Below are 27,606 nucleotides of genomic sequence, written 5' to 3' on the forward strand. Positions count from 1 at the left end.
TGCTCATCAAGGCAGCCAGGATGAGGCCTTGGATCGTGCCCAACCAAAGGGAAGACCCGCCACCACCCCGGCACCACCATCACCCGGCTGTTCGGAAAGAGTCTCACACTTCCTCCGCTCCCCCAAACAGACCCCCTGGTTAACGCCTTCCGAGATCGAAACCCAGAAGAGGACTGGGAGATGCCCCCAAGGGAGAATGTTTCAGACCCCTCTTTGACCCCTCATCGGCTGAGGATCTCCCTGTCCCCTGGAGACCCCAGGGAGCTGAGCTGTTCCCTGGGCTCAGGAGGGGGTCTCTGAACCTGCAGCAGAGGGAAGACCCTCCCTCACGCCCCACAGCTCAAATTAGGGACTCAGCAACCCCCAAGGGGGCCGGTAGGATCTGGTCTGTACTCTATTTGGCGGCAATGGAAAGGGGAGCCTGGCACCAGGTGGAAACTGGTCAGAAGCCCCACTCTCCCCCAGTCTACCCCAGTGCCGCAGGGCACAGAGGGCACCGGTTAGGCCGTGAGGCCAGGGAATGGTGTGGCCTCAGGCTAATAATAATAATTACGGTACTTGTTAAGCCGCTTACTATGTGCCCAGCACTGTCCTAAGCACTGGGGTAGATGCAAGTTAATCAGGTTAGACCCAATCTCTGACCCCTATGGAGCTCACACTTTGAATCCCCATTTTACAGATGAGGTGACTGAGGCATAGTGAAGTGACTTGCCGGGATAGAGGCGGAGAGGCAGAGGTGGGGTTAGAACCCAGGTCCTTCTGCCTCCCAGGCCGGAGCTCTAGCCAAAAGGCCACGCTGCTAGGGGCTCTGGGGACCGGGGTGGGGGGGATCTTTGGAGGTCAGGATTCTGCGGGCCTCACCTGAACTCTCCGGACCTTTGCCCCGATGATCTGTGATGCAGGTTGGAAGATGTCTATTTGACCGCAACCCGGGCACAATTTCCTGGGTGACATATCTCTCGAGTCTGGTCTCCCTGGGAAAACAAGAAAAACGGTAGGAAAACCAAGCGGGGAACGGAGAAAAGAGGTTGCCTGAAGGAGGAGGTGTTAGCAGCAGCACTCCCAAATCCCGAGCTGATGGTCGGGAAGACTAACAGAAACAGTGAGGCAGAACCCTGGTGATCCTGGGTTCTCATCCCGGCTCCGCCACTTGGCTGCTGAGTGACCTTGGGCAAGTCACTTCACTTCCCTGGGCCTTAATTACCTCATCTATAAAATGGGGATTGAGACCAAGAGCCCCACATGGGACAGGTACTGTGTCCAACTCTACCTGTATCCACCCCAGTGTTTAGAACAGTGCTTAGCACTTAGTAAGTGCTTAACGAATACCATTATTATTAGTAGTAATAATATGTCCACTCGGACGGTGGAACAGAAAGCCCGGAGCCTAGAATCCGGAGTTGGAGCCACACTCATAGGCATCCCACTTTCCCATCTCTTTAGGGGTTTCCTGCTAGTTTTCCACCATGCTGGCACCTTCTAGACTGTACACTCGTTGAGGGCAGGGAATGTAGCTCTGTTGTACACTTCCAAGTACTTAGTCCAGTGCTCTGCGTGCAGTTAGCACTCCATAAATACAATTGATTGAGAAGCATTTCGGAGCTGGGGAGTCCGAGCTGGTCGTGGTCTGTCTTTGGTGGCTGATTGAAGGTGGGGAGGGAGGAGGAGGAGGAGGAGGAGAAGGAGGAGGAGGAGGAGGAGGAGGAGGAGAGAAGCAGTGTGACTTAGTGGAAAGAGCCCGGGCTTGGGAGTCAGAGGTCATGGGTTCTAATCCTGTGGCTCAGTGGAAAGAGCCCGGGCTTGGGAGTCAGAGGTCATGAGTTTGAATCCCAGCTCTGCCACTTGTCAGCTGTGTGACTGTGGGCAAGTTACTTCACTTCTCTGTGCCTCAGTGACCTCATCTGTAAAATGGGGATGAAGACTGTGAGCCCCACGTGGGACAACCTGATTCCCCTGTGTCTACCCCAGCGCTTAGAACAGTGCTCTGCACATAGTAAGCGCTTAACAAATACCAACATTATTATTATCCCGGCTCCGCCACTTATCAGCTGTGTGACTTGGGGCCTAACTTCTCTGTGCCTCAGTTACCTCATCTGTAAAAGGGGGATGAAGACTGTGAGCCCCATGTGGGACAACCTGATTACCTTGCATCTATCCCAGGGCTTAGAACGGTGCTTGGCACATAGTAAGGGCTTAACAAATACCATAAAAATAATTATTAGGAGGAAGAGGAGGCGGAGAAGGAGAAGAGGAAGAGAGGAGGAGGAGGAGGTGGAGGAGAAGAGAGGGAGGAGGAGGAGAAGGTGGACGAAGTGGAGGAGGAGGAGGGGCAGGAGGGGAGGCCTTCCCTAAACCCCCTTTTCCTCTCCTCCCTCTGCTCTACCCCCCTCCCCTCCCCCCAGCACTTGTCTAAATGATGTGCATATTTATAATTCCATTTCCTTTTCTTAACGATGTGCAGACAGCTCCAATTCTATTTCTTTATAACGATGCTCCTGCCGCCCGTTGACTGGTATCGATGCCCGCCTCCCCCCCTTCTGCCCGTGAGCCCCTCGTGGGCAGGGACCGTCTCTATTGCTCTATTGTACTTTCCCAGCGCTAAGTCCGGAGCTCGGCAGGCGGTAAGCGTTCAGCAGATACGATGGAATGAATGAATGAAAGGAGGAGGAGAAAGAGGAGGAGCCTCCCTGTGTCTTTAAGAGGGAGAAGGCAGAGGGGCGGGAGGCCTTGGCGGGCGGGTGCGGGGGCCGGGGGCGGGGCGGGGCGGGGAGCCGGGGGGGGAAGAGGAGGAGGAGGAGGAGGAGGGAAAGAGAAAGAAAAAGAGCGAGGGTCCGCCGGGCCCGGCGTTTCATTCATCGGCTGCCTGGGCGCCCCCAGGGCCATGGCCAAGGGCGAGGGGGCCGAGAGCGCCTCGGCCACCGGTCTGCTGCCCTCGGGCATCCTCCAAGCCCAGGAGAGGTGTCTGCCCAAGGTGAGGGGCTGGGGGGCTTTGGGGGGGCCCTTCCACGTGCTGCCCGGCCCGAGTAATAATAACGATGTTGGTATCTGTTAAGCGTTTACTATGTGCGGAGCACTGTTCTAAGCGCTGGGGGAGATGCAGGGGATCCCCGCTTTTTCCGGGGGAGGGGAAATCCCCCCTCCACCGGGGCAGCCCGGCCCAACCCGAAATTGGGCTTTCCAGCCTTCCTCTCCGAGGTCGGTTATCTAGATGAGTGCTGCGAGCGGGCCGGCCCGGGGCTGGGGGCACGGGGATGAGGTGGGGGATGAGTTTTTCTCTGCCGGGGACAGTGTGCGTGTAACTGTGTGTGTCTGGGCATATGGGTGAGTGTGTGTAGACACCGGGGAGCTAGACCGTGCAGGGTGTGTGTGAGCGTTGTGTGTCCAGTAGGGAAGTATTTGGGGCTCTGTTTCCCCCCCGGGGTCGGCCTGGTCTGAGGGTCGTGGATGGGTCTGGCGATTAGGTTTCACCCCATCCTTCACGCGGTCGGACTCTCCCGGATTAATTTTAGCCCCTTCCGTCTGCTCCGATTTCTCTCCGGGGGTTGGGGGAGAGGGCCTTGCGGGGTCCCCTGCCCCTTCCCCCCCCCAATACAGCCCCCTACCCTTGGTGGATGGGGGGCTAGCCGCCGGCCGGCCGGGGACCAGAGGGACCCGGGACCTCGGGTTTTATAGATTGCCGCCTTATTGTTCAGCCCCTAAGGAGCGTTGAGCCACGTCGAGATTGCTCCGGGCCCCGGGGAGCGGCGGGGCTCGGCTCGGCTCCCCGGGCTTGGGACATCCCAGCTCGGCAGCTCCCGGTGGGGAGGAGCCCCGTGCCTTGGATTCACCCCAGCGCCCAGTACAGTGTCTGGCACACAGCAAGCGCTTAACAAATAGTAGTATTAACACGCGAGGCAGATCCGCAAGGGAAAGGGAACGGGACTGGCCCTTCTTCCCATCCCTCCTCCTGCCTTTTCTCTCCTTCTGTCTCTTTCTGTCTCTTTTTCTGTCTGTCTTTCTCTCTGACTCTCTCTCGCTCTGTCTCTGTCTCTCTTTCTGTCTCTGTCTCTTTCTGTCTGTCTCTGTCTCTCTCTCGGTATTTAAGCGCCTACTATGTGCAAAACACTGTTCTAAGCGCTGGGGGAGATACAGGGTAATCATATTGTCCCATATGAGGTTCACAGTCTTAATCTCCATTTTACAGATGAGGGAACTGAGGCCCAGAGAAGTGAAGTGGCTTGCCCACAGTCACTCTGTCACACAACTGACAAGTGGCAGAGCTGGGATTTGAACCCATGACCTCTGACTCCAAAACCCGGGCGCTTTCCACTGAGCCATGCTTTCTGTCTGGCTCTGGCTCTCTTTCTGTCTGTCTCCTTTGCTCTCTTTCTGTCTGTCTCTCCTTTGCTCTCTTTCTGTCTGTCTCTCCTTTGCTCTCTTTCTGTCTGTCTCTCCTTTGCTCTCTTTCTGTCTGTCTCTCCTTTGCTCTCTTTCTGTCTGTCTCTCCTTTGCTCTCTTTCTGTCTGTCTCTCCTTTGCTCTCTTTCTGTCTGTCTCTCCTTTGCTCTCTTTCTGTCTGTCTCTCCTTTGCTCTCTTTCTGTCTGTCTCTCCTTTGCTCTCTTTCTGTCTGTCTCTCCTTTGCTCTCTTTCTGTCTGTCTCTCCTTTGCTCTCTTTCTGTCTGTCTCTCCTTTGCTCTCTTTCTGTCTGTCTCTCCTTTGCTCTCTTTCTGTCTGTCTCTCCTTTGCTCTCTTTCTGTCTGTCTCTCCTTTGCTCTCTTTCTGTCTGTCTCTCCTTTGCTCTCTTTCTGTCTGTCTCTCCTTTGCTCTCTTTCTGTCTGTCTCTCCTTTGCTCTCTTTCTGTCTGTCTCTCCTTTGCTCTCTTTCTGTCTGTCTCTCCTTTGCTCTCTTTCTGTCTGTCTCTCCTTTGCTCTCTGTCTCTTTTTCTTTCTTTCTCTCTCTCTCTGTCTCTCTTCCATCGGGGCCCCAGGCGGAGAGAATGGCCCCATTCAAGAACCTGGGATTCGAGGTTGGATTGAAGAAGCCTGCTGGGATCCGTTCTCAGCCCCGGGAGACTGGCAGGTGGGGTGGGGGCCCAGTTGTGGGAGCCTCAGACCAGGGTGGGCGTCAGTGTGAGGGTCTCCAGAGCCATCCCGGATCAGGGGGCGAAGCTTAAAGCTCTGAACCCGCAGCTGCTGAGAGAGCTCGAGGGTCAGCAAGGCTCAGTTCTGTTGGATCCCTTTTCCTCCCACTTCTCCTTTCCCCTCAACAGTTTGCAGGCGCGGGACAGGCTGGAGGCTGGAAACTCATCCTGGGCAGGGAATGTGTCAGTTCTTAGAGAAGCAGCGTGGCTCAGTGGAAAGAGCACGGGCTTGGCAGTAGAGGTCATGGGTTCTAATCCCGGCTCCGCCGCTTGTCAGCTGTGTGACTTTGGGCAAGTCACTAAACGTCTCTGGGCCTCAGTTAACTCATCTTTAAATTGGGGATGCAGACCGTGTGCCCCACGTGGGACAACCTGATCACGTTGTATCCCTCCCCGAGCACTTAGAACATAGTAAACGCTTAACAAATACATTATTTATTGTCGTATTGTACTCTCCCAAGGGCTTAGTACAGTGCTCTGCACGCAAATAAGCACTCAGTAAAAAGGATTGAATGGTCCCGGGGTTGCTGGTTGCCCGGGACCTCCAGAGAAGATTTTCAGGTTGTGCGGGGCCGGTTAAGCCACTGAAACCAGCTTTCACCCTGCTCGACTGCAGGTGGTAACGAACTGGTTTGGAGCCAGCTGGGCTTGGGGGTTGAGGTTGGGGGAGGGGGGCAGAGGGCTGGGGGAGACGCTCTCCTGCTGCTTTTAGTAGGTGCCGCCACAGACTGGTCCCTGGGACTCTTGGGAGATGGAGAATCAAGCAGTGCCCCTCCCTGCCCTGTCCTGCTCCTCCTGGCCGCAGCGGGCGGCTCCTTGGACACCTGCGAAAAGGGGCAAAACTGGGCAGCGAAGGAGTCCTCAGATTTCACCCCGGTGCCCCTTTTTCATCCCCAGCAGAAGGAGGGGAAGCAGAAGCTGTCGATCTGCAACAAGCTGTGCTATGCCGTGGGTGGTGCCCCCTACCAGGTCACCGGCTGTGCCCTGGGCTTCTTTCTCCAGATCTACCTGCTGGATGTCGCCCAGGTGAGTAGTGGACACGGCCCGGAGGGGGGAAAAACAAGCGAGGGTTGGGAAGGCGCTCGACAGGACCACGAGGCATCGGGGACCCTTAGCAGACCTCCGTCTTGGAAAGGGAAGCAGCGTGGCCTCGTGGAAAGAACACCGGCCTGGGAGTCGGAGCACCTGGGTTCTAATCCTGACTCTGCTGTTTGCCAGCAGTGTGACGTTGGGCAAGTCTTTACTTCCTGTGCCTCTCTCAACTTCAGATTGTGAGCCCCATGTGGGACAGGGTCTGACTGATCTGATAGCGTTGTATCTATCCTAGCGTGCACATAGTAAGCACTTAATAATATTATCATTATTATTCATAATAAATGCCAACCCTAGCACCGGCTTCCTTGGCCGGGAGAGGCCGGGGCCTTGGCTAGTTTTGTTTTTGACCTGCCTTGACTCCTGGCTCCCACCCTTCCCCCGCCTACCCCATGAGGTAGAGGAAAGAGCACTCTAGCGGGTGCCCAGATTGGGCAAGGCAGGGGGTGGGGGAGACAGGGGGTGACATTCCCTTTTTCCTAGAAAAGCAAGAACTTCCTGTTCCTGGCTGGGGGACAAGGCTACCCCGTCTGCCAGGGGCCTGGAGGAGGCCGCTGCCATCGGGGCCCCTGGCGTGAGGGGAGGAGAAGGTGCCGGGCCTGGTCCCGCCTGAATTTCCTCCTAGGAACAAGATGGGGAGGACCCGACTTGGGATTGGAGGCTCCTCGAGGGCGGGGACCACAGATCCGCTCGTTGTCATCTTCAGTCGGCATCAGTAACGGGTCAAAGGCGGGTTCGTCCTTGTCACCCTAAGGCATAACCAACGGGGTTGACCGAGTGCTCGTTGCCGGCGCGGTACAGAGCTAGCCATTTAAAGGAGGAAAAGATATGGTCCCCGCTCTTAAGCTTACCATCTGGCGGGGGAAAGTGAGCCATCAGAAATGTGGCGAAAGTTGAGAAGGAGAGAGTAGATATATGTCAGAGTGCTGGGGATCATTATCAGTAAGTGCTCAATAAATACGATTAACTGATTAATTGGGCAGGCCTGGGCAGGTGCTTAGTACAGTGTTCTGTGAGCTCACTGGGAGGAAGAAATGTGCCTACCAACTCTGTTATAATGTCCTTTCCCAGTGCTCTGCACACATTAAGCTCTCGGTAAAGGCCATTGATTGATACAGTGCTTAGCATGTGGGTGGGTTAATCGGAGAATGCATCCCAGAGGAGTTGGCTTTTTCGGTTTCTGCAGAAGGGAGGGAAAAGAATTTGTTAAAACTGAGGAGCGGGAAGATGTGGGTAATATAACGTGGTACTTGTTGAAATGCTTACTATGTAGTAAGCACTGTATGTACTGAGGCGCAGCGTAGAGGTGACACAGGTCAGACTCCTCAAGAGGCTCACAATTTATGAGGTAGAATGGACATTAATAATAATAATAATGTTGGTATTTGTTAAGCGCTTACTATGTGCAGAGCACTGTTCTAAGCGCTGGGGTAAACACAGGGGAATCAGGTTGTCCCACGTGGGGCTCACAGTCTTAATCCCCATTTTACAGATGAGGGAACTGAGGCACAGAGAAGTTAAGTGACTTGCCCACAGTCATTGAATCCCCATTTTACAGATAAGGAAACTGAGACACCAAGAAGTGAAGTGACTTGCCCAAGGTCACCCAGCAGGTGGTAATAGTAATAACTAATGATTATGGTAATTAAGAGACTACTATATGCCAGGCATTGAGAAGCAGCGGGGCTTAATGGCAAGAGCACAGGCTTGGGAGTCAGAGGTCTTGGGTTCTAATCACTTATCAGCTGTGTGACTTTGGGCAAGTCACTTAACTTCTCTGTGACTGTTACCTCATCTGTAAAAGGGGGATGAAGACTGTGAGCCCCATGTGGGACAACCTGATTACCTTATATCTACCTCAGCACTTAGAACGCTGCTTGGCACATAGTAAGTGCTTAACAAGTGCCATCATTATTATTATTATTATTACTAAGCACCGAGGTAAGGTAAGTGATGGAGCGACTCCCTGGCCCCCACTTGTTCCAGTAGGCCATGTTGGAGGTGGGGGGGAGTCGAGAGCAAGAGGCGGTTAGGAGGTTTTGCTTGGGAGGAGTGAAGAGCGTGAGCTGGGGGTCAGCGGGAAAAGAGCGGAAAGGTAGGAAGGAGGCAGCCGATGGACCGCGTCGAGCCGATGGTCACTGTGAGACAGGAGGGACCCAGGACGGGAGGCTGCCAGAATCTCATTGCTAACGGCAGGGCCGGGGGCTGGTGGGGTTGGAGCGGTCAGTGCCGTGGGGAGACGTAGAGCGGGAGATAGAACGGACCCCGGGTCGGAGGGAAGCTGGCCGACTGCGTGGAGAGTCACGGCCTCTCCTTCTCTCCTCGGGGCAGGTGGACCCCTTCTATGCTTCCATCATCCTATTTGTGGGCCGGGCCTGGGATGCCATCACAGACCCCATGGTGGGCTTCTTCATCAGCAAGTCCTCCTGGAACCGCCTGGGTCGCCTGATTCCCTGGTAAGAGGAGCTGCTTCTCCCCCTTTCTTCCTCCTCATCTTTTGCCAACTTCTTCCCTGCGCGTCTCCCCTCTCCCTTCCAACTACGTGGCTGAAGGGCTTGGCCTTGGGAGGGTGATGAGGTCAGGGGAGGAAGTGGGGTTTTGCTATTCCTGGTAACAGTCGGACGCATCAGCTGCGTAAGTTGGAAAGGCGTGGGTGGGTGTGTGTTCATTCAATGGTATTTATTAAGCGCTTACTTTGTGCAGAGCACTGTACTACGTGTTTGGAATGTACAATTCGGGGACAGTTGTGTGTGTGTGTGTGGGTATACACATCCCCCACCAGCGATGAGCCTGGAAGGAGCTATTTCCTCTCAAAGAATCCACATCCCACATAGAGATCTGTTCCCTTCTACTACCCTCCTCCCACCCCTGACCTCAGGCAGGAAGCTTGGGACAAAACCATACCAGGACATTTCTGCTCTGACAACAGCAGGCTGAATCTCGTATCCACCCCAGCGCTTAGTATAGAGAAGCAGCGTGGCTCAGTGGAAAGAGCCCGGGCTTTGGAGTCAGGTCATGAGTTCGATCCCAGGTCTGCCACTTGTCAGCTGTGTGACTGTGGGCAAGTCACTTCACTTCTCTGTGCCTCAGTTACCTCATCTGTAAAATGGGGATTAAGACTGTGAGACCCACGTGGGACAACCTGATTCCCCTGTGTCTACCCCAGTGCTTAGAACAGTGCTCTGCACATAGTAAGCGCTTAACAAATACCAACATTATTATTATTATAGTGCCCGGCACGCAGTAAGCGCTTAACAAATGCCCGAATTATCACTCCCCGCCAGCGCTTCCTCTTCCCTGCCCTTGGGAGTTGGCAGAGCGGGCACGGGCCGGTGACTGTGCTCTCCCAACCCCAGTGTGGGGAAGCTGCCTGGGACTGTCACCGCTGCTGTCTCACCACCTAAGTGGCTGCCGAAGGGGAACCCTGGGCTCAGCAGAAGAAATGGTCAGCGGAGACCACGTCAGTGGATCTCCTCAACCGGGTGGGCTGGGGAACCTAGAGAGCATTCATTCGACTGTATTTGCTGAACGCTTACTGTGTGCAGAGCACTTTTCTAAGGGCTTGGGAGAGCACGATAGAACAGTAAACTGCCCGAGGGAGAGAGTGGGAAGGTCTAGAACAGGTTGCTTCAACCCATCCCGTGGAAGAAGGCCTGTCAATCCTATTTTTCCAGTGGCTACCGTGTGTAAAGCAGTGCACCTGGAAGAGTAGGATGTAGTTGGCAGACAAGATCCCTGCCCTCAAGGAGCTTCCACTCTAACAATCAGCTGTTGAGAAGCAGAATGGCTTAATAGAGCCCCGGCCTGGGAGTCAATCCCGGCTCTGGCCCAGACGACTGTGTGTGACCTTGGGCAAGTCACTTCACTTTTCTGGGCCTCAGGTACCTCATCTGAAAAGTGGGGATTAAGAGTGTGAGCCCCATGTGGGGCAGGGACGGTGTCCAACCTGATGAATTTGTATTTACCCCAAGGAGCTTACAGTCTAGATGGGGAGAAACCAGATGTTAAAAAGTTAAAATAGGCTACCGATGCTCTTTCCCGAGCAGTTACTACAGTGCTGTGCAAACAGTAAGCTCTCAGCAGATACCTTTTGTTGATTACAAGTAAGAATATGCACTGAAGTGCAGTAGGGGTGGGGTGAGTGAGTGCTAAGTGGTGGTACTAAGTGCATGGGTGAGGTAAATTCCTACCCTCAAGGAGTTTACAATCTGTCCCATAGATGGTAACCGGCTGGGGCAGGTCAGTTATTATTATTATTATTCCCGTCCTTTAAGTGCCTACTCAGTCAAGGATAGTCAACCCTTAAAGCAGAGCACTCTACTAAATATTTGGGAGAGCACCACAGAAGACAAATTCCCATCAGCTGCTCTCAGAGAGTTTACAATCTAATGGGGGAAGGCAGGCATACAGATCCTGGAAACAGGAGGAGGGAATGTAAAACAGAAAATCGGTCATTCAGTCAACCATATTTATTGAGCACTTACTGTGTGCAGAACACTACTGAGTGCTTGAGAGAGTCCAATATAGCAATATAACACATGTTCTCGGCCCATAACGAGTTTACAGTCTAAAGTCCTGCAAATAGGTCAGGATGAAAGTTCGGAATAAACTGAATGTGAAACCGAATAGGCTTGTGTATTTAAGTGTTGAGGATGGAAATGACTACAGAATGGCTTTAAAATTTTTTTTAATGGCATTTGGCAAGCACTTACTCCGTGCCGTGTACCACACACTGGACCAAGCACTGGGGTAGATAAAAAGCTAATCAGGTTGGACACAGTCCCTGTCCCACATAGGGTTCACAGTCTTAATCCCCATTTTACAGGTGCGGTAACTGAGGCACAGACTTTAAGTGACTCTCCCGAGGTCTCTAAGCAGACAGTTGGCAGAGGCAGGATTAGAAGCCAAGTCCTCCGACTGCGAGGCGGGCACACTATCCATTAGGCCGCGCTTCTTCTGACACTGGTGACTTGCCCAAGGTCACACAGCCTCTATCAAAGACTTGAGAGGGTACGTTAGAGTTGGCAGACTCCAACCCTGCCCTTGGGATGCTCCCAGTCAGGTGGGTCCTAAAGGTGGCTGCCACGTGGAGGGTGGCTTTTGGTCTCCCGATCTCCGAAACTTGACGGGTGCCCACTCGGCTCTGAGGGCTCTCATGGAAGGTCTCTGCCCTCGGGAGTTTCTGGAATGTGTTAATTCCAAGGCTTTGGGGCTGGGAATTTCAATTCTTTGATTCCTCTGACTCCCGCCTCGGCAGGGGGGTTGGCTGGAAGCAGAGAAAACTCATTTCACAGCCAAGGATGCGTTAGTATTTTGTTCGATGATCTGCCCGTTTTGGACCAGGAAATCCTGCCGTCCGGCCCTTCGTGAAAGGGGGTGGGGAACCTTTCCCCCTACTCTCACCACCCCCATTCATTCAATGGTATTTCTTGAGCACTTACTGTGTGCAAAACACTGTAGTAAGCACTTAGAGGACAGTATAACAATTAACAGACCCATTCCCTGCCCACAACCCCCAGCTGGGGATGGGGCTGAGAACTGAGGCGTGCAGTGAATAATAATAATAGGCACTCAACAAGTACTGTAACTATGTGCCAAGCACTTTTCTTAGCTCTGAGTCAGATACAAATTAAGCAGGTTGGACACAGTCCCTGTCCCACATGAGACTCGCACTCTTAATCCCCATTCTCCAGATGAAGGAACAGAGGCCCAGAGAAGTGAAGTGACTTGTCCCAGGTCACATAGATGTGGCAGAGTCACAATTAGAATCCAGATCGGTCTGACTCCCAGGCCCGTGCTCTATCCACTAAGCCACGCTGCTTCTCTGGGAGTCAGAAGGTCGTGGGTTCTAATCCTGGCTCCACCACTTGTCTGCTTTGTGACCTTGGCCAAATCATTTCACTTCTCTGCACATCAGTGACCTCATTTGTAAAATGGGGTTGAGACTGTGAGCCCCTTGTGTGACAGGGACTGTACCCAATCCGATTTGCTTGTATTCACTCCACTGCTTAGTACAGGGCCTGGCATATAGTAAGTCCTTAACAAATACCATTATTATTATTAATGCACCAGGCCGTGACTGACGGCCGGTGCCATTTGCATCTGCCAGGTGGATCTGCCAGCTGGGCCTGGCTTACTTAGGTGTCACCTGGTACCCTCTGCCCTTGAAACAGCTGTACCCCTCTTGCCCCCCAATCTTTTTGGGCCCTTCCCTTTTGGGAGCCTTTAATACAACGTTTTCCAGGCGCTCCCTCCCCCTGTGAATAATAATAATTTATAGTGTTTATTCCATCATATTTATTGAGCGCTTTGTAACTATAGTACAACAATAAACAGACACATTTCTTGCCCACCACAAGCTTACAGTCCAGAGGACAGGTGATAAAAGCTTACTAGTACTAGGCACAGTTCTAAGCACTGGGGTAACGGTGTGGCTTAGTGGAAAGAGCACGGACTTGGGAACCAGAGGTCGTGGGTTCTAATCTGAGCTCTGCTACCTGTCAGCTGTGTGGCTCTGGGCAAGTCATTTAACTTCTCTGTGCCGCAGCTACCTCATCTGTAAAATGGGGATTAAGACCGTGAGCCCCACGTGGGACAACCTGAAAACCTTGTATCTACCCCAGCGCTTAGAACAGTGCTTGGCACATAATAAGCGCTTAACAAATACCATCATTATTCTTATTATGCAAGCTAATCAGGTTGGACACAGTCCCTGTCCCACGTGGGGCTCACAGTCTTAATCCCCATTTTAAAGATGAGAGAACCAAGGCCCGGAGAAGTGAAGTAACTTAAAGTCACACAACAGACAAGTGGCGGAGCCGGGATTAGAACCCAGGTCCTTTTGACTCCCAGGGCCGAGCTCTAGGAGTCTGCAGGGATGTGGGGGGAAGCTGCTTTATTCTTATGGCTTTTTTTCTTAATTTTTCCAGGTGATTGTTCACCTAATTCCGCAGGCTGGAGCCAGGGTGGAGGAGAGAGGGAAGGGGGTGGAGCCGGCCTCGCCCCTGCCCCGGGGGAGGGGAAGGGGGTGTGTCTTGGTCACATGGGCCCGCCTGGTGCCCACCGCCCCCTCCTCCTGGCACAGCTGGGCCCGGCCAGGCCAAGCCGGCTGCTGGGGTTACTAAGAGTCAAACCTGCTCCGGGTCCCAAGAGCCCTGGGATGAGTTAGTCATTCACTCATTCAGTCGTATTAGCTGAGCGCTTACTGTGTGCAGACCACTGTACTAAGCGCTTGGAGGAGGACAATATGACAGTAAGTAGAAATATTCCCTGTCCACAACCAGTCTAGAGGAGAAGACCGACATGAACGTTGGTGCATGCGGGCCTGGCTGACGGTGACTCTTCCCCCGCCTCAAAGGCTTGTTGAAGGCACATCTCCTAGAGGTTTTCCATTCATTGAGTTGTATTTATTGAGCACTTGCTCTGTGCAAAGCACTGTTCTAAGCACTTGGAAGAATACAATATACTAAACACACATTCCCTACCCACAATGAGCTTCCCCGACTAAGCCTTCCTTTCCTCTTCTCCCAATCCCTTCTTCCTCGCCCTGACTTGCTCCCTTTGTTCATCTCCCTCTCCCAGCCCTACAGCATTCATTTATGCATTCATTCAATCGTATTTGAGTGCTTACTGTATGCAAAGCACTGTACTAAGCTCTTGGAAGAGGACAACATAACCATAGACACATTCCTGCCCACAACTCGCTCACAGCCTGTTTACTTGTTTTGGTGCCTGTCTTCCCCCCCTTCTAGACTGTGAGCCCACTGTGGGCGGGGATCGTCTCTCTTCGTTGCCAAATTGTACTTTCCAAGCGCTTAGTACAGTGTTCTGCACACTCTAAGCGATCAATAATACAATTGAATGAATGCCCATTTCTGTAATTTGTATTAATATCAGTCTCCCCTTCTAGACTGTAAGCTTCTTGTGAGCAGGGAACGTGTCTGTTCTATGTGAACTCTTCCAAACGCTTAGTACAGTGCTCGGCACACAGTAAGCACTCGGTAGATACCACTTGTCAGCTGTGTGACTTTGGGCAAGTCACTTAACTTCTCGGTGCCTCAGTTACCTCATCTGTAAAATGGGGATTAAGACTGTGAGCCCCACGTGGGACAATCTGATTCCCCTGTGTCTACCCCAGCGCTTAGAACAGTGCTCGGCACATAGTAAGCGCTTAACAAATACCAACATTATTATTATTAGATATGATTGACTGACTTGCCGGGTGACGTGTGTGTACGCATGCATGCCTGGATGGCAGTGACTCTTTCCGATGGGAGTGTCCACGTCTCCCCCTTCCCCACCTCGGGGCAGGGACAGGGGCGTATCCCGCACTCCTCCCTCGTGGCTGGCCCGGAGGAGGTGGCTGCTGGATTTTCTCCGGATGGCGTCAAGCTCCCGTGAAGGAATGGAAACTTTCCCCAGCCCTGCCCCCGCCTGCCCGGTTTCTTGTTGGGGCGAGGAGGGGGTTGCCGGTATCCCGGAGTTACCAGGAAGCAGTTGAGTGTATTGACTGAGGTTGTAGAGAAGCAGCACGTCTTAGTGGATGGAACCTGGGCCGGCGAGTCGGAAGGACCTGGGTTCTAACCCTGACTCCGCCTTGGATCTGCTGTGTGACCTTTGGCAAATCACTTCTCTGGGCCTCAGTCTCCTCATCTGGAAAAAAATCAGGATTTAGATCGTGAGTCTCATATGGGACATGGCCTCGGTCCAACCTGATTTGCTTGTATCTACCCCAGGTCTGAGAATGATGCCTAGGACATAATAAACGCCTAACAGATACCATAAAAAAGAGCATTTACTCTGGGCAGAGCACTGTACTAAGGAAGGGGGTCTCCCACCACCAAAAGCAAACCATAAGGGGTCCTGCACCTTCTCCCTCCCACCCCCACAACCTCCAGGCCTGGGGCCCTGGGACCAGTGGGTTGCCACAGCTAAGAGCCGTGCCTTTTGGGGGTGACCATCAGGCACCCCCCCTCCGTTGAGGGTGGCGTATCTGTAATTTATTCGTATTGATGTCCATTTCCCCCTTTAGACTCTAAACTTGTTGTAGGCAGGGAATGTGTCTGTTTATTGTTGTATTGTACTTTTTCAGGCCTTTAAGTACAGTGCTCTGCACACAGTGAACACTCAATAAATATGATTGAATGAATGAATGGGCTTTGGCCCCACCCCCTTTCTTTTTCACTGGATCAAGGGATGGACTGACTTATCTCTGAGATTCTTCCCAAAAACCTCAGCTCCAAATTGAGGGCAGAGCAGGTTAGAGGAGTAAAAACTCCCTGACTTCCTTCCATCTGCCCCATGGCTATTTTGGCTGGTTCTGGGCCACTCTTTAATTGCTAGAAGAAAGTCAAGAGAGGGGTGAAGAGGAGCCAAGCCCTCCCATGAGCAGGGGGGCAGATGGGCCCCACCCAGCTAGTCCACCCCTGACGAGATCCACAGTCCCCACCATCCCAGGAAATAATAATAACTCATTTATTAAGTCCTTACTATCAGCCAGGCAGTCACTTGTATTTACTGATTCATTCAATAGTATTTATTGAGCGCTTCCTATGTGCAGAGCACTGTACTAAGCACTTGGAATGTGCAAATTGGTAACAGAGACAGTCCCTGCCCTTTGAGGGGCGCACAGTCTAATCGGGGGAGACGGACAGACAAGAACAATAGCAATATGTGCAGAGCACCTTACTAAGCCCTTGGGAGAGTACAAGATGACAATAAGCTGGTTGTGGGCAGGGAGTGTGTCTGTTTGCAGTCTAGAGGGGGAGACAGACATCGATATGAATTAATAAGTTACAGATATGTACCAAAGTGCTGCACTGTACTAATCGCTGGGGTGGAAAGAAGCAAATTGGGTTGCACACAGTCCCTGTCACACGTGGGCTCATAGTCTCCATCCCCATTTTACAAATGAGGGAACTGAGGCCCAGAGAAGTGAAGTGACTTGCCGAAGGTCCCATAGGAGACAAGTGGAGGAGTCGGGATTAGAACCCAGGTCCTTCTGACTCCCAGGCCTGTACTCTAACCACTAGGAAACTCTGGCTCTTTTCCCCGAGGTGGGGGGCAGTGGGGTCCATCCCTACTACTTGGTCCCTGCCAGCTCTTGGCTTGTTATTATATTGTACTCTTCCCAAGGTTTGGAAAGAGTCAGCCGGTCCGTTTTCCCACTATCCTTTTCCGTTCTGGCTCCGTTGCTCGGCTCCAGGGTCCCCATGTCCTTCTGAAGACCAGGACTCCTAAGCTGAGGAATAATTCTAAGGGTCAGTTGGCTAGCACCCCATTGGCTTTGGCATGCAGAATGTGGGAGCCCAGTTTGGAGGGGAGGCAGTGAGTGTGGGTACGTCTGTGTCTTCCTGCTCTCCATCCTCCAATCTGACTCCTTTCCCTGTCCCTCCTCCTGAAGTTCTGGGCCACCATTTGGTGAGGCGGACCTCTGGAATTTATTTTAATGTCTGCCTTTCCCACTAAAGATCCTTGTAGACAGGGATCACATTTGCCTACTGTGTTATACTCTCCCGAGCGCGCTTAGAGCAGTGTCCTGCACAAAGTAAGCACTCACTACCGATGAGAGGAGAAGGTGCTTTCATTCATTCATTCAATTGTATTTACTGAGCGCTTACTGTGTGTAGAGCACTGTGGCAACAAAATAGAGACAATCCCTACCCAACAACAGGCTCACAGTCTAGAAGTGCGATCTAGAAGTGTAGCTTTGTAATCCTGGAATCCTGTGGAAGGGGGATCTCTTAAGGATTTTGGGCAGGGCTCAAGAAGGCCCCAAGACGGTCACTATAACTACACTGCCAGGACTCAACTCTCCTCCATCTTCTTTCCCGAAGCCCAATCAATCAGTGGTATTTACTGAGGGGAAAAACAGTAGACTAAGTGTTTGGGAGAGTACACCAAAAGCAAGACCCATTCCCTATTCTCTAAGCGTTTACAATCTAATGGGGGGAGAGAGACAAAGATCTCCTTGGGGGAAAGTGGAGGAGCAGAATTGTAGTCCGTCGTCCTCCCCCCCCCCCCCATCCTCTCTGACGGCTGAGGGATACTCCATACCAGAAAGAAGGCGGGCCTGTGACAGAAAGGAGGGCGGGGCGACAGCCTCAGTCTACCCACCTGGTGGTTTCGAGAAAGCACAGGCCGGCTGGCTCCTGGTGGATTTCCCTCCACTGGCTCTGCTGTTATCTCTCCCTCACCATGCCTTTCTTAAGCTGTTGACTTGATATCACCCTCTCCCTCCCCGCCTCCCCAAGATGGTGAGCTCGTCGTAGCCAGGGAATTTGTCCGTTTACGGTTGTCTCGTCCTCTCCCAAAAGCACTCGGTACAGTGCTCTTCACCCGCTAAATGCTCAAGAAATATGACTGAACGAATGGATGAACTTTGTTCAGCCCAGCTGGTCTGGCTCCCCGTCTCCCTCTGAGGTGTGTGACTTCTACATCAAAGCTTGTATCCCCTGGCTATCTTCCCCAAAATTCCCTACACACCTCCTGCGCCTGGAGTTTTCTCCGAGATGGTGGGAGGGGAGTTCCGGCTGAAACTGGGTACGGGACAGAGGGTGGGCTGAATCTTTGCCCTCTGCTTCTCTCAGACTACCCCAGTCTGGGCCTTAGCGTAGCTGTTGGAGATCCGCTTCCTCATCCGATCCTTTGATGCCCTGCTTCCCGTGGGGAGGGGACGATTAATGGGGCTGGCGGGGGGAAGGGGGAGTTGACCCTGATCCACCGCTCCCCTCCCGTGTCTCCCACAATCCCTCGTGTCCTGCCACTGGCTTCCTGCCCTCCCGGATGTATCATCCGGCGGCCTCAGGGGGCTTTGAAGTGAGGACCGGTCCCTATTTTGGGAGGTGGGTCCCCTGACCCTCAGTCAACAGTCCAGACTGGGCACTGGGGGAAAGCTGGGTGGGGCGGGGTGGTCTAGAGGGAGCTCAAGATACCATCCTTTGCCTTCAAGGAGCTTATAGTCCAATGAGGGAGGCGTGGAAACACGAACACTTTTTTTGTCTCGTTCACTTTGGCAGTCTGTTATTCCCAGCCCGGTTTCCTGCCACTCCTTTGCCCTCTTAATAATAACAGTATTTGTAAAGCGCTCACTATGTGCTAGTCACTGTACATAGGGTTAGACACAGTCCTTGTCCCACGTGCCACCGTCTCAATGCCCATTTTACAGATGAGATAACCGAAGCAACAGAGAAGTGAAGTGTCTTGCCCAAGGTCACACAGCAGACAAGTGGCGGAGCCAGGATTAGAACCCATGACTTTCTGACTCCCAGGTCCATGCTCTATCCACTATGCCATGCTGCTTCTCACCTCTTCGACCCACCTGATGGTGGAGAAAATTCTGAAGAATCAGGCTGGGCCCGCCAGTGGCCAGTCTCACTGTGGGCAGGGAATGTGTCTTTTATATTGTGCTCTCCCAAGTGCTTAGTACCGTGCTCTGCATACCGTAAGCCCTCAATAAATGTAATTGATTGATTGTTTTTTATCCCCACCCCCACTCAGGATCATCTTCTCCACCCCATTCGCCGTGATCACCTACTTCCTGATCTGGTTCGTGCCGGATTTCTCCACGGGCCAGGTGATATGGTACCTCGTCTTCTACTGCCTCTTCGAGACCCTGGTCACGGTGAGTCTGGGCCAGCCCCTGCCGCTCAGGGGGAGCAGGAGAAAAAAAATCAGTTCGTCCTCCCAAACCGGGCCCTCTCGGCCTCCTCTGGGATGGGACCAGGAGACTCCCTCACAGGGCTCACAGGATTAGAGGGAGTTATTGTTAATAATGATAATGATCAATAACAGTTATGGTATTCGTTAAGCACTTTTGTGCCAGGCACTGTACTAAACGCTGGGGTAGATACAAGCAAATTGGGTTAGACGCAGTCCCTGTTCTATATAGGGCTCACAGTCTTATTCCTCATTTTACAGATGAGGTAACTGAGGCTCAGAGAAGTGAAATAGCTTGCCCAAGCCGCATGGCAGACAAGTGGCGGAGCTGGGGTTAGAATCCATGACCTGACTCCCAGGCCCTGCTCTATCCACCACGCTGTGCTATATTGTACTCTCCCAAGCACTTAGTACAGTGCTCTGCACGCCATAAGCGCTCAATAAATACTATCGAGTGAATGAGTCGGTGGAGGCTCGAGCCCGCCCTAAGAGGCCTCCTGTGACTCCCCTGGAATGGGCCTGCCCCTGCCCCTCTCCCAGGTTACCGGGCTTCTTCCCAACGTGCATCGAGTTTCCAAGAGGGAAAGAGTGTGGGCCTAGGTGGAGGAAGTTGGGCTCCCAACCTTGGAATCCCCATTTCCCGTGGGCCTCGAGTGGGTTTCTGACAATCGAGCCCTCGGCTTTCCCTCCTCAGTGCTTCCATGTCCCGTACTCGGCCCTCACCATGTTCATCAGCACGGAGCAGAGCGAGCGAGACTCGGCCACCGCCTACCGTAAGCCCCTCCCCGCCTCTTGCACGCCTGCGGTCAAACCTCTCCCCGTCCCCTCCAGCGCCGCAGAGGTGCTGAATGCTTGCCAACGGAGATGCCAGAGAGGGTCAGGCACTCAGACCTCGGGGGTTGGGGCAGACTTCAGGGTGGGGTTGGGTGGCGGAGGGTGTGTGAGCGGGTGTGTGCGAGAGCGGGTGTGTGTGTACCCACAAAGGAAACTGGGCAGGAAAACGCCCCGTGGTGACTTGAGAGCCGGGATGGAAGAAAATTGCACTGCCTTCCCAATTCCCCATCCTAAGAATGCTAAGAGTTCTGAGCTCTCTGCCAGGTGCCCTCTGACCCGCTGAGGGGAAGGAGAGAGGGAGAGAAAGGGAGTGTGTGTGTGTGTTGGCGGGTGGGAGGCTGTGCAAGATGATCTTGGAGCTGAGACACCCGTCGGAGGGGACTCCCCGCTCTGCCCAGCCTCTGCAGCAGGGGTGACCGCCCCCCTCCTCCCCGCACCCCTCCCCTCTCTGCCAGGAATGACCGTGGAGGTGTTGGGCACCGTGCTGGGCACTGCCATCCAGGGGCAGATAGTGGGCCAGGTGGACACGCCCTGCCTCCCGAACACCGTCCTCATCGCCGTCAGTAGCAATGCCTCGGTGGCCGTGAAGGAGGTGAACAGGACGCACGACTCCGGCTCGCTCACCGACACGGTGGGTCCTGGCGGCGGGGGCGGAGGGCCCAGGCTGATCCCTAGGGTGATGGCCCCGGGCCCCCCCGGGACAGGCAACACCCAGGGGTGGGCTTGCGCCTACCCAGGCCCGGGCCGTTTCCCGTGACCGCTTAGCGGGACACTGGCAGCCCCCTTGCTGGAGGTCACGGCTGCCCCCGGCTCCCCTGTGGGGGTCTTAACTTGAGAAGGATGAGCGGGAGGATCACCAGGGTCAAGTGTGGGGAAGGGAAGACCGCTGTGGAGTCGGGGGCGGTGGTGGAGGAGGTGGTGTGTCTGGTCCCCCCTTCTCTGCACCACCCTGACTCGCTCCCATTATTCATCCCCCCGCTTCCAGCCCCACACCTCTTATGTCCTTCTCTGTCATTTATTTGTTTCTATTCATGTCCATCTCCCCCGCTAGACTGTAAACTCATGGTGGGCAGCGAATGTGACTGTTCCCCCCTTCTTCACCCCTCCCCCAATTTCCTTTACCTCCCACAGAAGAACGCGTACATGATGGCGGCTGGAGTCATTGTGGCCATCTACATCCTCTGCGCTGTCATCCTTGTTCTGGGCGTGAAGGAGCAGCGAGGTAAGGGCACACAGAGAAGCAGCGTGGCCTAGCGGATAGAGCCCGGGCCTGGGAGTCAGAAGGTCCTGCGTTCTAATCCTGGCTCCGCCACTTGTCTGCTGTGTGATCTCGGACAAGTCACTTCACTTCTCCGAGCCGCGGTTCCCTCATGTGGAAAATGGGGATTGAGACAGTGAGCCCCACGTGGCACGGGGACTGGGTCCATCTTGATTTCCTTGTCTCCACCCCGGCGCTTAGTACAGTGCCTGGCACGTAGTAAGCGCTTAACCAATACCATCATTATTAGTATTATTACGGGTCTGGGGCGGAGTTGGGGCGGGGGGGATGCGGGTGGGCCCGGGACAGCCTGAGGTGGGAATGGGGCGCTGCGTGACTTGGTTTGACTGGCGATATTCGAGTGCCAACAGGAGGAGGGGCACCCCAGTTTCCTCTGGGGAGAGGCTCCTCACCACCCCCTCCACGGGGACCCCGAGACTCTTCCCCCCGGACCCTGGCCGTACGGAACATCAGTCGGCACAGAGCCGCCCTCCTTCCCCGCTGCCCGTGGGCGGCCACGGATCCTCACTGGAGGGGGGTCCCTGCAGTCACCGAGGGGCCACCCTGGCCCTTTACACCTGTTTTCCGGGGTCTCCAGAGCTTCCGGCAAGGGGGGGAAGATGGAGCCCCCCGCCCCGGTCACACGGCTGTCCCCCTTGCCTCCATCCCGACACCTCATCATGGCCCCTGGCAGCGGAAGAGCTCGGGGTCCAGGAGGGCAGCAGGAGGAAGCAGCAGCAACGCTGTGGTGGTGGGGAGCGTCTCGGGGCTTGGAGGGGGCCGAGACTTGGCCTCCCCGGCCCCCGCAGAGGCCCGCTGCTGCCCCCACCCCCTCCACTCTCCCCCCGATCCCCTGGAGGAAGGGCGCGGGAGGAGCGGGATGGGGCGGGGAGATGCTCCGAGAGACGCAAACATCACCGGAGACAAAGAGGGAATCTGTCTCGCCTCATCTAGCCCCACTCCCGTCCGGATGGGCGGACGCACAGGGTCTCACTGACCAGTCACAAAGGGGCTTTCATGGAGGGCGAAGGGGGAAAAGGGGGGGACCCAGAGCAGAAACCCAACGGCACCTCCTCCCTGCTCCCGCCCCTCCTCGGGCCCGAGCCTTTGACCCCGTGGTGAGTGTGAGTGAGTGTGTGTCGGATAGGTTCGGGGGTCTACCGCGGTCGGGGTGGGCTAGGGAAATGGCGGGGGTGGGTGCAGCCTCCTCATCCTCTCCCTGCCCCCACCCCCCACCCCCCAACCCCACAGAACCCTGTGACTCCCAGACGGACAAGCCCGTCTCCTTTTGGAAGGGGCTCAAACTGGTCATGAACCACGGTCCCTACATCAAGCTGATTGCCGGCTTCCTCTTCACCTCCCTGGCCTTCATGGTGAGCAACCGGCGGGGAGGGGCCTCTAGTCTGTGAGCTCATCGTGGGCAGGAACGTGTCCGTTTGTTGTTACCTTGGACTCTCCCAAGCGTTTAGTACGGTGCTCTGTACACAGTCAGCGCTCAGTAAATACGATCGAATGAACGAGGGGCCCTGCTGGCCCGGATTCGGGGGTGGGAGCCCCAGCTGAGCCACCGGCCCCCACCCGCCCCCCGCCTCGGTTCTCTGACCTCACCCCGCCACCCCCACTTCTCCCTGCCCCGGCTTCTGTCTCTGCAGCTGGTGGAAGGGAACTTTGCCTTGTACTGCACCTACACGCTGGGCTTCCGCAACGAGTTCCAGAATCTGCTCCTGGCCATCATGGTGCGTCCCCCCCACCCCTCCCGGCGGATGGGGTCGCGTGGGGGCTGGGGGCGGAGGGAGGGATGACTGGGTGGGGAGGCCGGGGGGGCAGGGCCGGGGGTAGGGCCTAGTGTCGGCCAGCGGGAGGGAGAACAGCGAGCTCTTTGTTCCTGGCTCCCGCCCTGGACGAGGAGAAGAAAAGGCTGGCGGGGGCCTTTGTGTGTGTGATGGACGGGAGGGGGCACGGTTAGGGATCACTGGATTTTGTCTGTGGGTGTGCGTGAAGGATGGAGGGGGCGTGGTAAGGCAACATTGGGGTTAGGGTGAGGATGGAGCTTGGGGAAAGGGGAGGAGCGTCTCGGGCTGCTGTGGGCCGAGAGGAGGTTCAAAATAACATCCCACCAACCTCCCCCCAACTTCAAGGACCCAAGCCAACTGGGGCCCAGGCCCAGCCCAGGGGTGGGCCCCGGAGCCAGAGGTCTAGATTGGCCAGACATCTCCAGCCCCGGGGGTGGGGCCCGGAGCCAGAGGGCTAGATTGGCCCGACCTCTCCAGCCTGGGGGTGGGTGGTCCCAGCTCCACGCCGGGGCTCGGCACCAGCTCAGGCTGCCAGGGAGAGCAGGGTCCAGTCTGGTACCGAGGGAGACGGGAGGGGCGAGGCGGGGGAGCTGGGGCACCTTAGCTCCAGGTGGCTGAGCTCGGTGGGAATATGAGTGCGTCTTTTTACTGTGGTACTCTCCCAAGCGCTTAGTGTAGCGCTCTGCACACAGAAAGCGTTCAATAAATACGACTGAATAAATGAACACACACTTCCAGCCCCAAACTCACCCTCGTTCAGACACCGACATCTACCCACACTCACTCCCATTCACGCAGTCACTTTCTGTCCTTCCCACCCTCTCCAGCCTAAGCCGTGGACCCTGTCTCTGCCTTCACACCCACCCCTTCTAGTTCAGGGGTAGTGGTCAGTCCCGTCCTTGATCCCCATCCGTGAGAAGCAGAGTGGCTTAGTGGAGAGAGCCCGGGCCTGGGAGTCAGCAGGACACGGGTTCTAATCCTGGCTCCGCCACTTATCCGCTGTAGGACTTTGAGCAAGCCACTTCTCTGGGCCTCAGTTACCTCATCTGTAAAAGGAGGACTGAGACCGTGAGCCCCACGTGGAACAGGGACTGTGTCCAATTTGATTCGCTTCTATCCTGGCCCATAATAAGCGCTTAACAAATACCACAGTTATTATTATTACTAACTGCTGGGTGACCCTGGACAAGTCATTTCACTTCTCTGGGCTTCAGTTCCCTCATCTGTAAAATGGGGATTAAGAGTATGAGCCGCATGGGGAACGTGGACTGTGTCCAATCTGCCTGCTTTGTATCTACCTCAGCTCTTAGAACAGTGCTTGGTGCATAGTAAGTGTTTAAAACGTGCCCTAATTATTATTATTACCATAATTATTATTACTGTGAGCAGCCCTCGGACCCCCTGGATTTCTCTTGTAATAATAATAACTAATTAGGGTATTTATTAAACCAGGCACTGTACTGAGCGCTGGTGGGGGTGATATAGACAAATCGGGTTGGACCCAGTCCCCGTCCCACATGGGGCTCACAGTCTCCATCCCCATTTTAAAGGTGAGGTAACTGGCCACGCAGCGGACAAGTGGCGGAGCCGGGATTAGAACCCACGACCTTCTGACTCTCGGGCCCGGGCTCGATCCACTAGGCCAAGCAGCTTACTTAACTAGCAGGTTGGATCCCCCCAGCCCCGGAGCTGCCGGTAGCGTCTCTGCCGGGGTCAGGCAGGGACAGGACAGAGACGCAGGGGCTGGACATGCCACAGTCGGGACACGTCAGAGGCTGAGCACGAGGTGGGGGAAGGGCAGAGTGAACGCTGAAAAAAGCCTGTGTGGAGAGGCTGGACCGGGGCGGGAGAGAGGCCGGATTTGGAAGGGGTGGTAGGAAGCTAGCAGGGAGAGGGGGCCTTGGCCACCGTTCCCCTTTTTTTCCGGGAGCGCCAGAGGTGAGGCGCGAAGGCCGGAGACGGAGACGCTAGGCTCTGGGTCCCGCCGCCCGGCCCGGTCCCCTCCGGCGGCTTCCCCCGTCGGCCTCTGGAGCAGACTGAGAACCGGTCTCCGATGCCTTGGTTTACCCGCCCCCTTCCCTCCTCCCCCCCAGGTCTCTGCCACCCTCACCATTCCATTCTGGCAGTGGTTCCTGACCCACTTTGGGAAGAAAACCGCCGTCTACGTGGGGATCTCGGTGAGTCGAGGGGAGGGGGAGAGCAGCGGGGGTGGGGGCGGAGGTCAGATCCCCTGTGGGCTGAGCCCCCGGCCCCCTCCGTGACCCGACTCTCCCCCCCGTTCCCCAGTCAGTCGTGCCCTTCCTTATCCTGGTGGCCGTCCTGGAGAGCAACCTGATCGTCACCTACGTGGTGGCGGTGGCCGCGGGCGTCAGCGTGGCGGCCGCCTTCCTCCTGCCCTGGTGAGCGAAGGGGGGGGCGGGGGGGGGGGAGGTGGGCTGCGGGCAGGGATCCTGAACCCCCTTCCTTTCGTGGGCGGAGCCTGGGGGCGGGGTGGGGGGCACGGGAGTCAGGCGAAGAAGCAGGGCTTCGGGGATAGAGCCCGGGCCTGGGAGTCTGAAGGACCCGGGTTCTAATTCCGACTCCGCCACTTGTCTGCTGAATGACCTGGGGCAAGTCACTTCCCTGGGCCTCATTACCTCATCTGGAAAATGGGGATGAAGACTGAGCCCTACCTGGGACACGGACTGTGTCCAACCCGATTAGCTTGTACCTACCCCAGCACTTAGATCAGCGCCTGGCATGTAGTAAGTGTTTAACAAATACCGCAATTATTATTACTGTTGTTATTATTAATCAACACCACCCGTTACGTCTGCCAGGTCCATGCTGCCCGATGTGATCGACGACTTCAACCTGACGCACCCTAAATCACGGGGCCACGAGGCCATCTTCTTCTCCTTCTACGTCTTCTTTACCAAATTCGCCTCGGGCATCTCCCTGGGCATCTCCACGCTGAGCCTCGAGTGAGTCCCAGCCCCCGGGGAGGGCCGGGGGTGGGTGGGGGCGGCCACCCAGGGGTGGGGCCCGGTTGCCCGCGGCTTCGGCCGCGGAACGGCCTGGCCCTCACGGACCACCCCCGCTTTCCCCCCGGCTTCAGATTCGCCGGCTACGAGACCCGCGGCTGCTCCCAGCCCCAAGCGGTGAAGATGACCCTGAAGGTTCTGGTCACCGCGGCCCCCATCGTTTTCATCTTCCTGGGGCTGTTCCTCTTCAAGCTGTACCCCATCAACGAGGAGAGGCGGCGAGAGAACAAGAAAGCCATGCAGCGGTTAGGAACTCGCAGGGGGTGGGGAGGCGAGAGGTTGACCTCTTCCCTCTGTCGCAGCTGCCCCCGGGGAGGCGACTGGATTGACCCAAGGAAGTGCGGCCCGGTCCGGCCGCCGTCACGCTCAGTCTGTGATGCCGGTGGCCCCCGGGGTCACCCGGATCCCAGGGCTGGACAGGGCAGGGCCCGGGGAGGGGGGTCTCCACCACTTACCTGCTGTGTGACCTCGGACAAGTCACTTCACTTTTCCACACCTCAGTTTCCTCAACTGCAAAATGGGGATTCGCTACTTTTTCTCCCTCCTGCTTTTTTTATGGCATTTAAGCCCTCCCTACTGATCAAATTGTACCTATCTCAGTGCTTAGAACAGTGCTCGGTACATAGTAAGCGCTTAACAAGTATCATTATTATTATTACCGTGACAGGCCCCGTTTAGGGGCTGGGATACGTGCCAGCTAATCAGGTTGGACACAGTCCGTGTCTCACACAGGGCTCACGGTCTTGATCCCCATCTTATAGAAACTGAGGCCCCAAGGTGAAGTGACTTATCCAAGGTCACCCAGGAGATAGAGCTCCGTCCTGGGCTCCACTAGGCCGCGGTGTCTTCTCCGGTCCTTCCCCACCCTCCCCCGGGACTCAGCGTCGACCAAGGCCGCACACAAGGCCCTCTCCGATGTCTCCACAGGGATGAGAGCAGTTCCAGTTCGGACTCGGACTCCACAGAGCTCGCCAGCATCCTATAAGAGCGCGGGGCTGAAGGTCCCGGGGAGGACCGCGATGACCGGCGACTGGGGTGGGGGAGGCCAGCGCCATCCTGGAGCATCTCGGCTCGTCGAGGGACCGGGGGATGGGGCGGAGGACCACGCGCCCGGGGGCAACCCCGGGTGCCAGGAGTAGTGTACATTACACGAGACCTACTGAACGAGCACTGTTACTCTCACCCCGTCGGGGGCCGACCCACCCCGGCCTGCCTGGGGGCCAGGCCTGGCTCGTCCCTCTCGCCACGCTGCCCCCCGGCAGGCGGGGCCGGCGCTGACACTGTGAATACGCTGCGATCCCCGCCCCCTCTCCACGACGGGGTGGGCGGGGAGGGCAAACACGACACTAATGTAGAGAAACGTTTTATAAGACTAATTAATAACTTAATGACGCTGTACATATGAAATATTTTCCTATTTGTATATAACTGTTTGGAAAGCAGACTCACGGTGCTATTAATATTATTAATTTACATAAAAGCTATGTGGCGGGGGGAGAAAAAAAGGAAGTAGAGTGTCGGGCCGTACTGTCTCTCAGAAACTCTTACCGTGTGTTCGTGCGTGCGAGGCTGTGACTAAAACGTGGGGGTCGGTGACTAACGATGTCTTCCGCGTTCTCCAGACGGTGAGTGTTTAGGACCGAGGCCAGACGCGCGAGTGAGCACGTGTGCACGTATGCGGCAGACACCCTGGATTCCCCTGGGGGCTGTGTGCATTTGGAGGGGAGCACACGGTCGTGTTTATTGAGCGCTTCCTGTGTGCAGAGCACTGTACTAAACGCAAACGGACCCATTCCCTGCCCCCGATGAGCTGACAGTCTAGAGGGGGAG

General features: G+C 55.4%; 1 protein-coding gene across 2 annotated transcripts; it reads left to right on the top strand.

Moving 5' to 3' along the window:
* Positions 1–2,786: 2,786 nt before the first annotated feature.
* Positions 2,787–27,282, top strand: MFSD2A (major facilitator superfamily domain containing 2A). Of its 2 annotated transcripts, none has more exons than XM_029081250.1 (14): positions 2,787–2,971; positions 6,017–6,145; positions 8,543–8,667; positions 18,710–18,833; positions 19,563–19,641; positions 20,158–20,333; positions 20,834–20,924; positions 22,212–22,333; positions 22,613–22,696; positions 24,847–24,930; positions 25,040–25,152; positions 25,573–25,716; positions 25,851–26,021; positions 26,704–27,282. In XM_029081250.1, exons 1-14 carry the CDS (start codon positions 2,882–2,884, stop codon positions 26,759–26,761), a joined length of 1,590 nt encoding a protein of 529 aa, XP_028937083.1. In that variant the 5' UTR covers positions 2,787–2,881; the 3' UTR covers positions 26,762–27,282. The 2 variants fall into 2 exon arrangements, with proteins under 2 accessions (XP_028937083.1, XP_028937084.1); XM_029081251.1 differs by having other exon boundaries at positions 6,020–6,145.
* The last annotated feature ends 324 nt before the right edge of the window (positions 27,283–27,606 follow it).

Source organism: Ornithorhynchus anatinus, chromosome 16, assembly GCF_004115215.2.
Source record: "Ornithorhynchus anatinus isolate Pmale09 chromosome 16, mOrnAna1.pri.v4, whole genome shotgun sequence".
Classification (NCBI taxonomy): Eukaryota; Metazoa; Chordata; class Mammalia; order Monotremata; family Ornithorhynchidae; genus Ornithorhynchus; species Ornithorhynchus anatinus.

Coding starts and splice junctions, on each gene's coding strand:
- MFSD2A (XM_029081250.1), top strand. CDS start 2,882: ATGGCCAAGGGCGAGGGGGCCGAGAGCGCCTCGGCCACCGGTCTGCTG. Junction 2,972..6,016: donor AGGAGAGGTGTCTGCCCAAG/GTGAGGGGCTGG, acceptor TTTCATCCCCAG/CAGAAGGAGGGGAAGCAGAA. Junction 6,146..8,542: donor ACCTGCTGGATGTCGCCCAG/GTGAGTAGTGGA, acceptor TCCTCGGGGCAG/GTGGACCCCTTCTATGCTTC.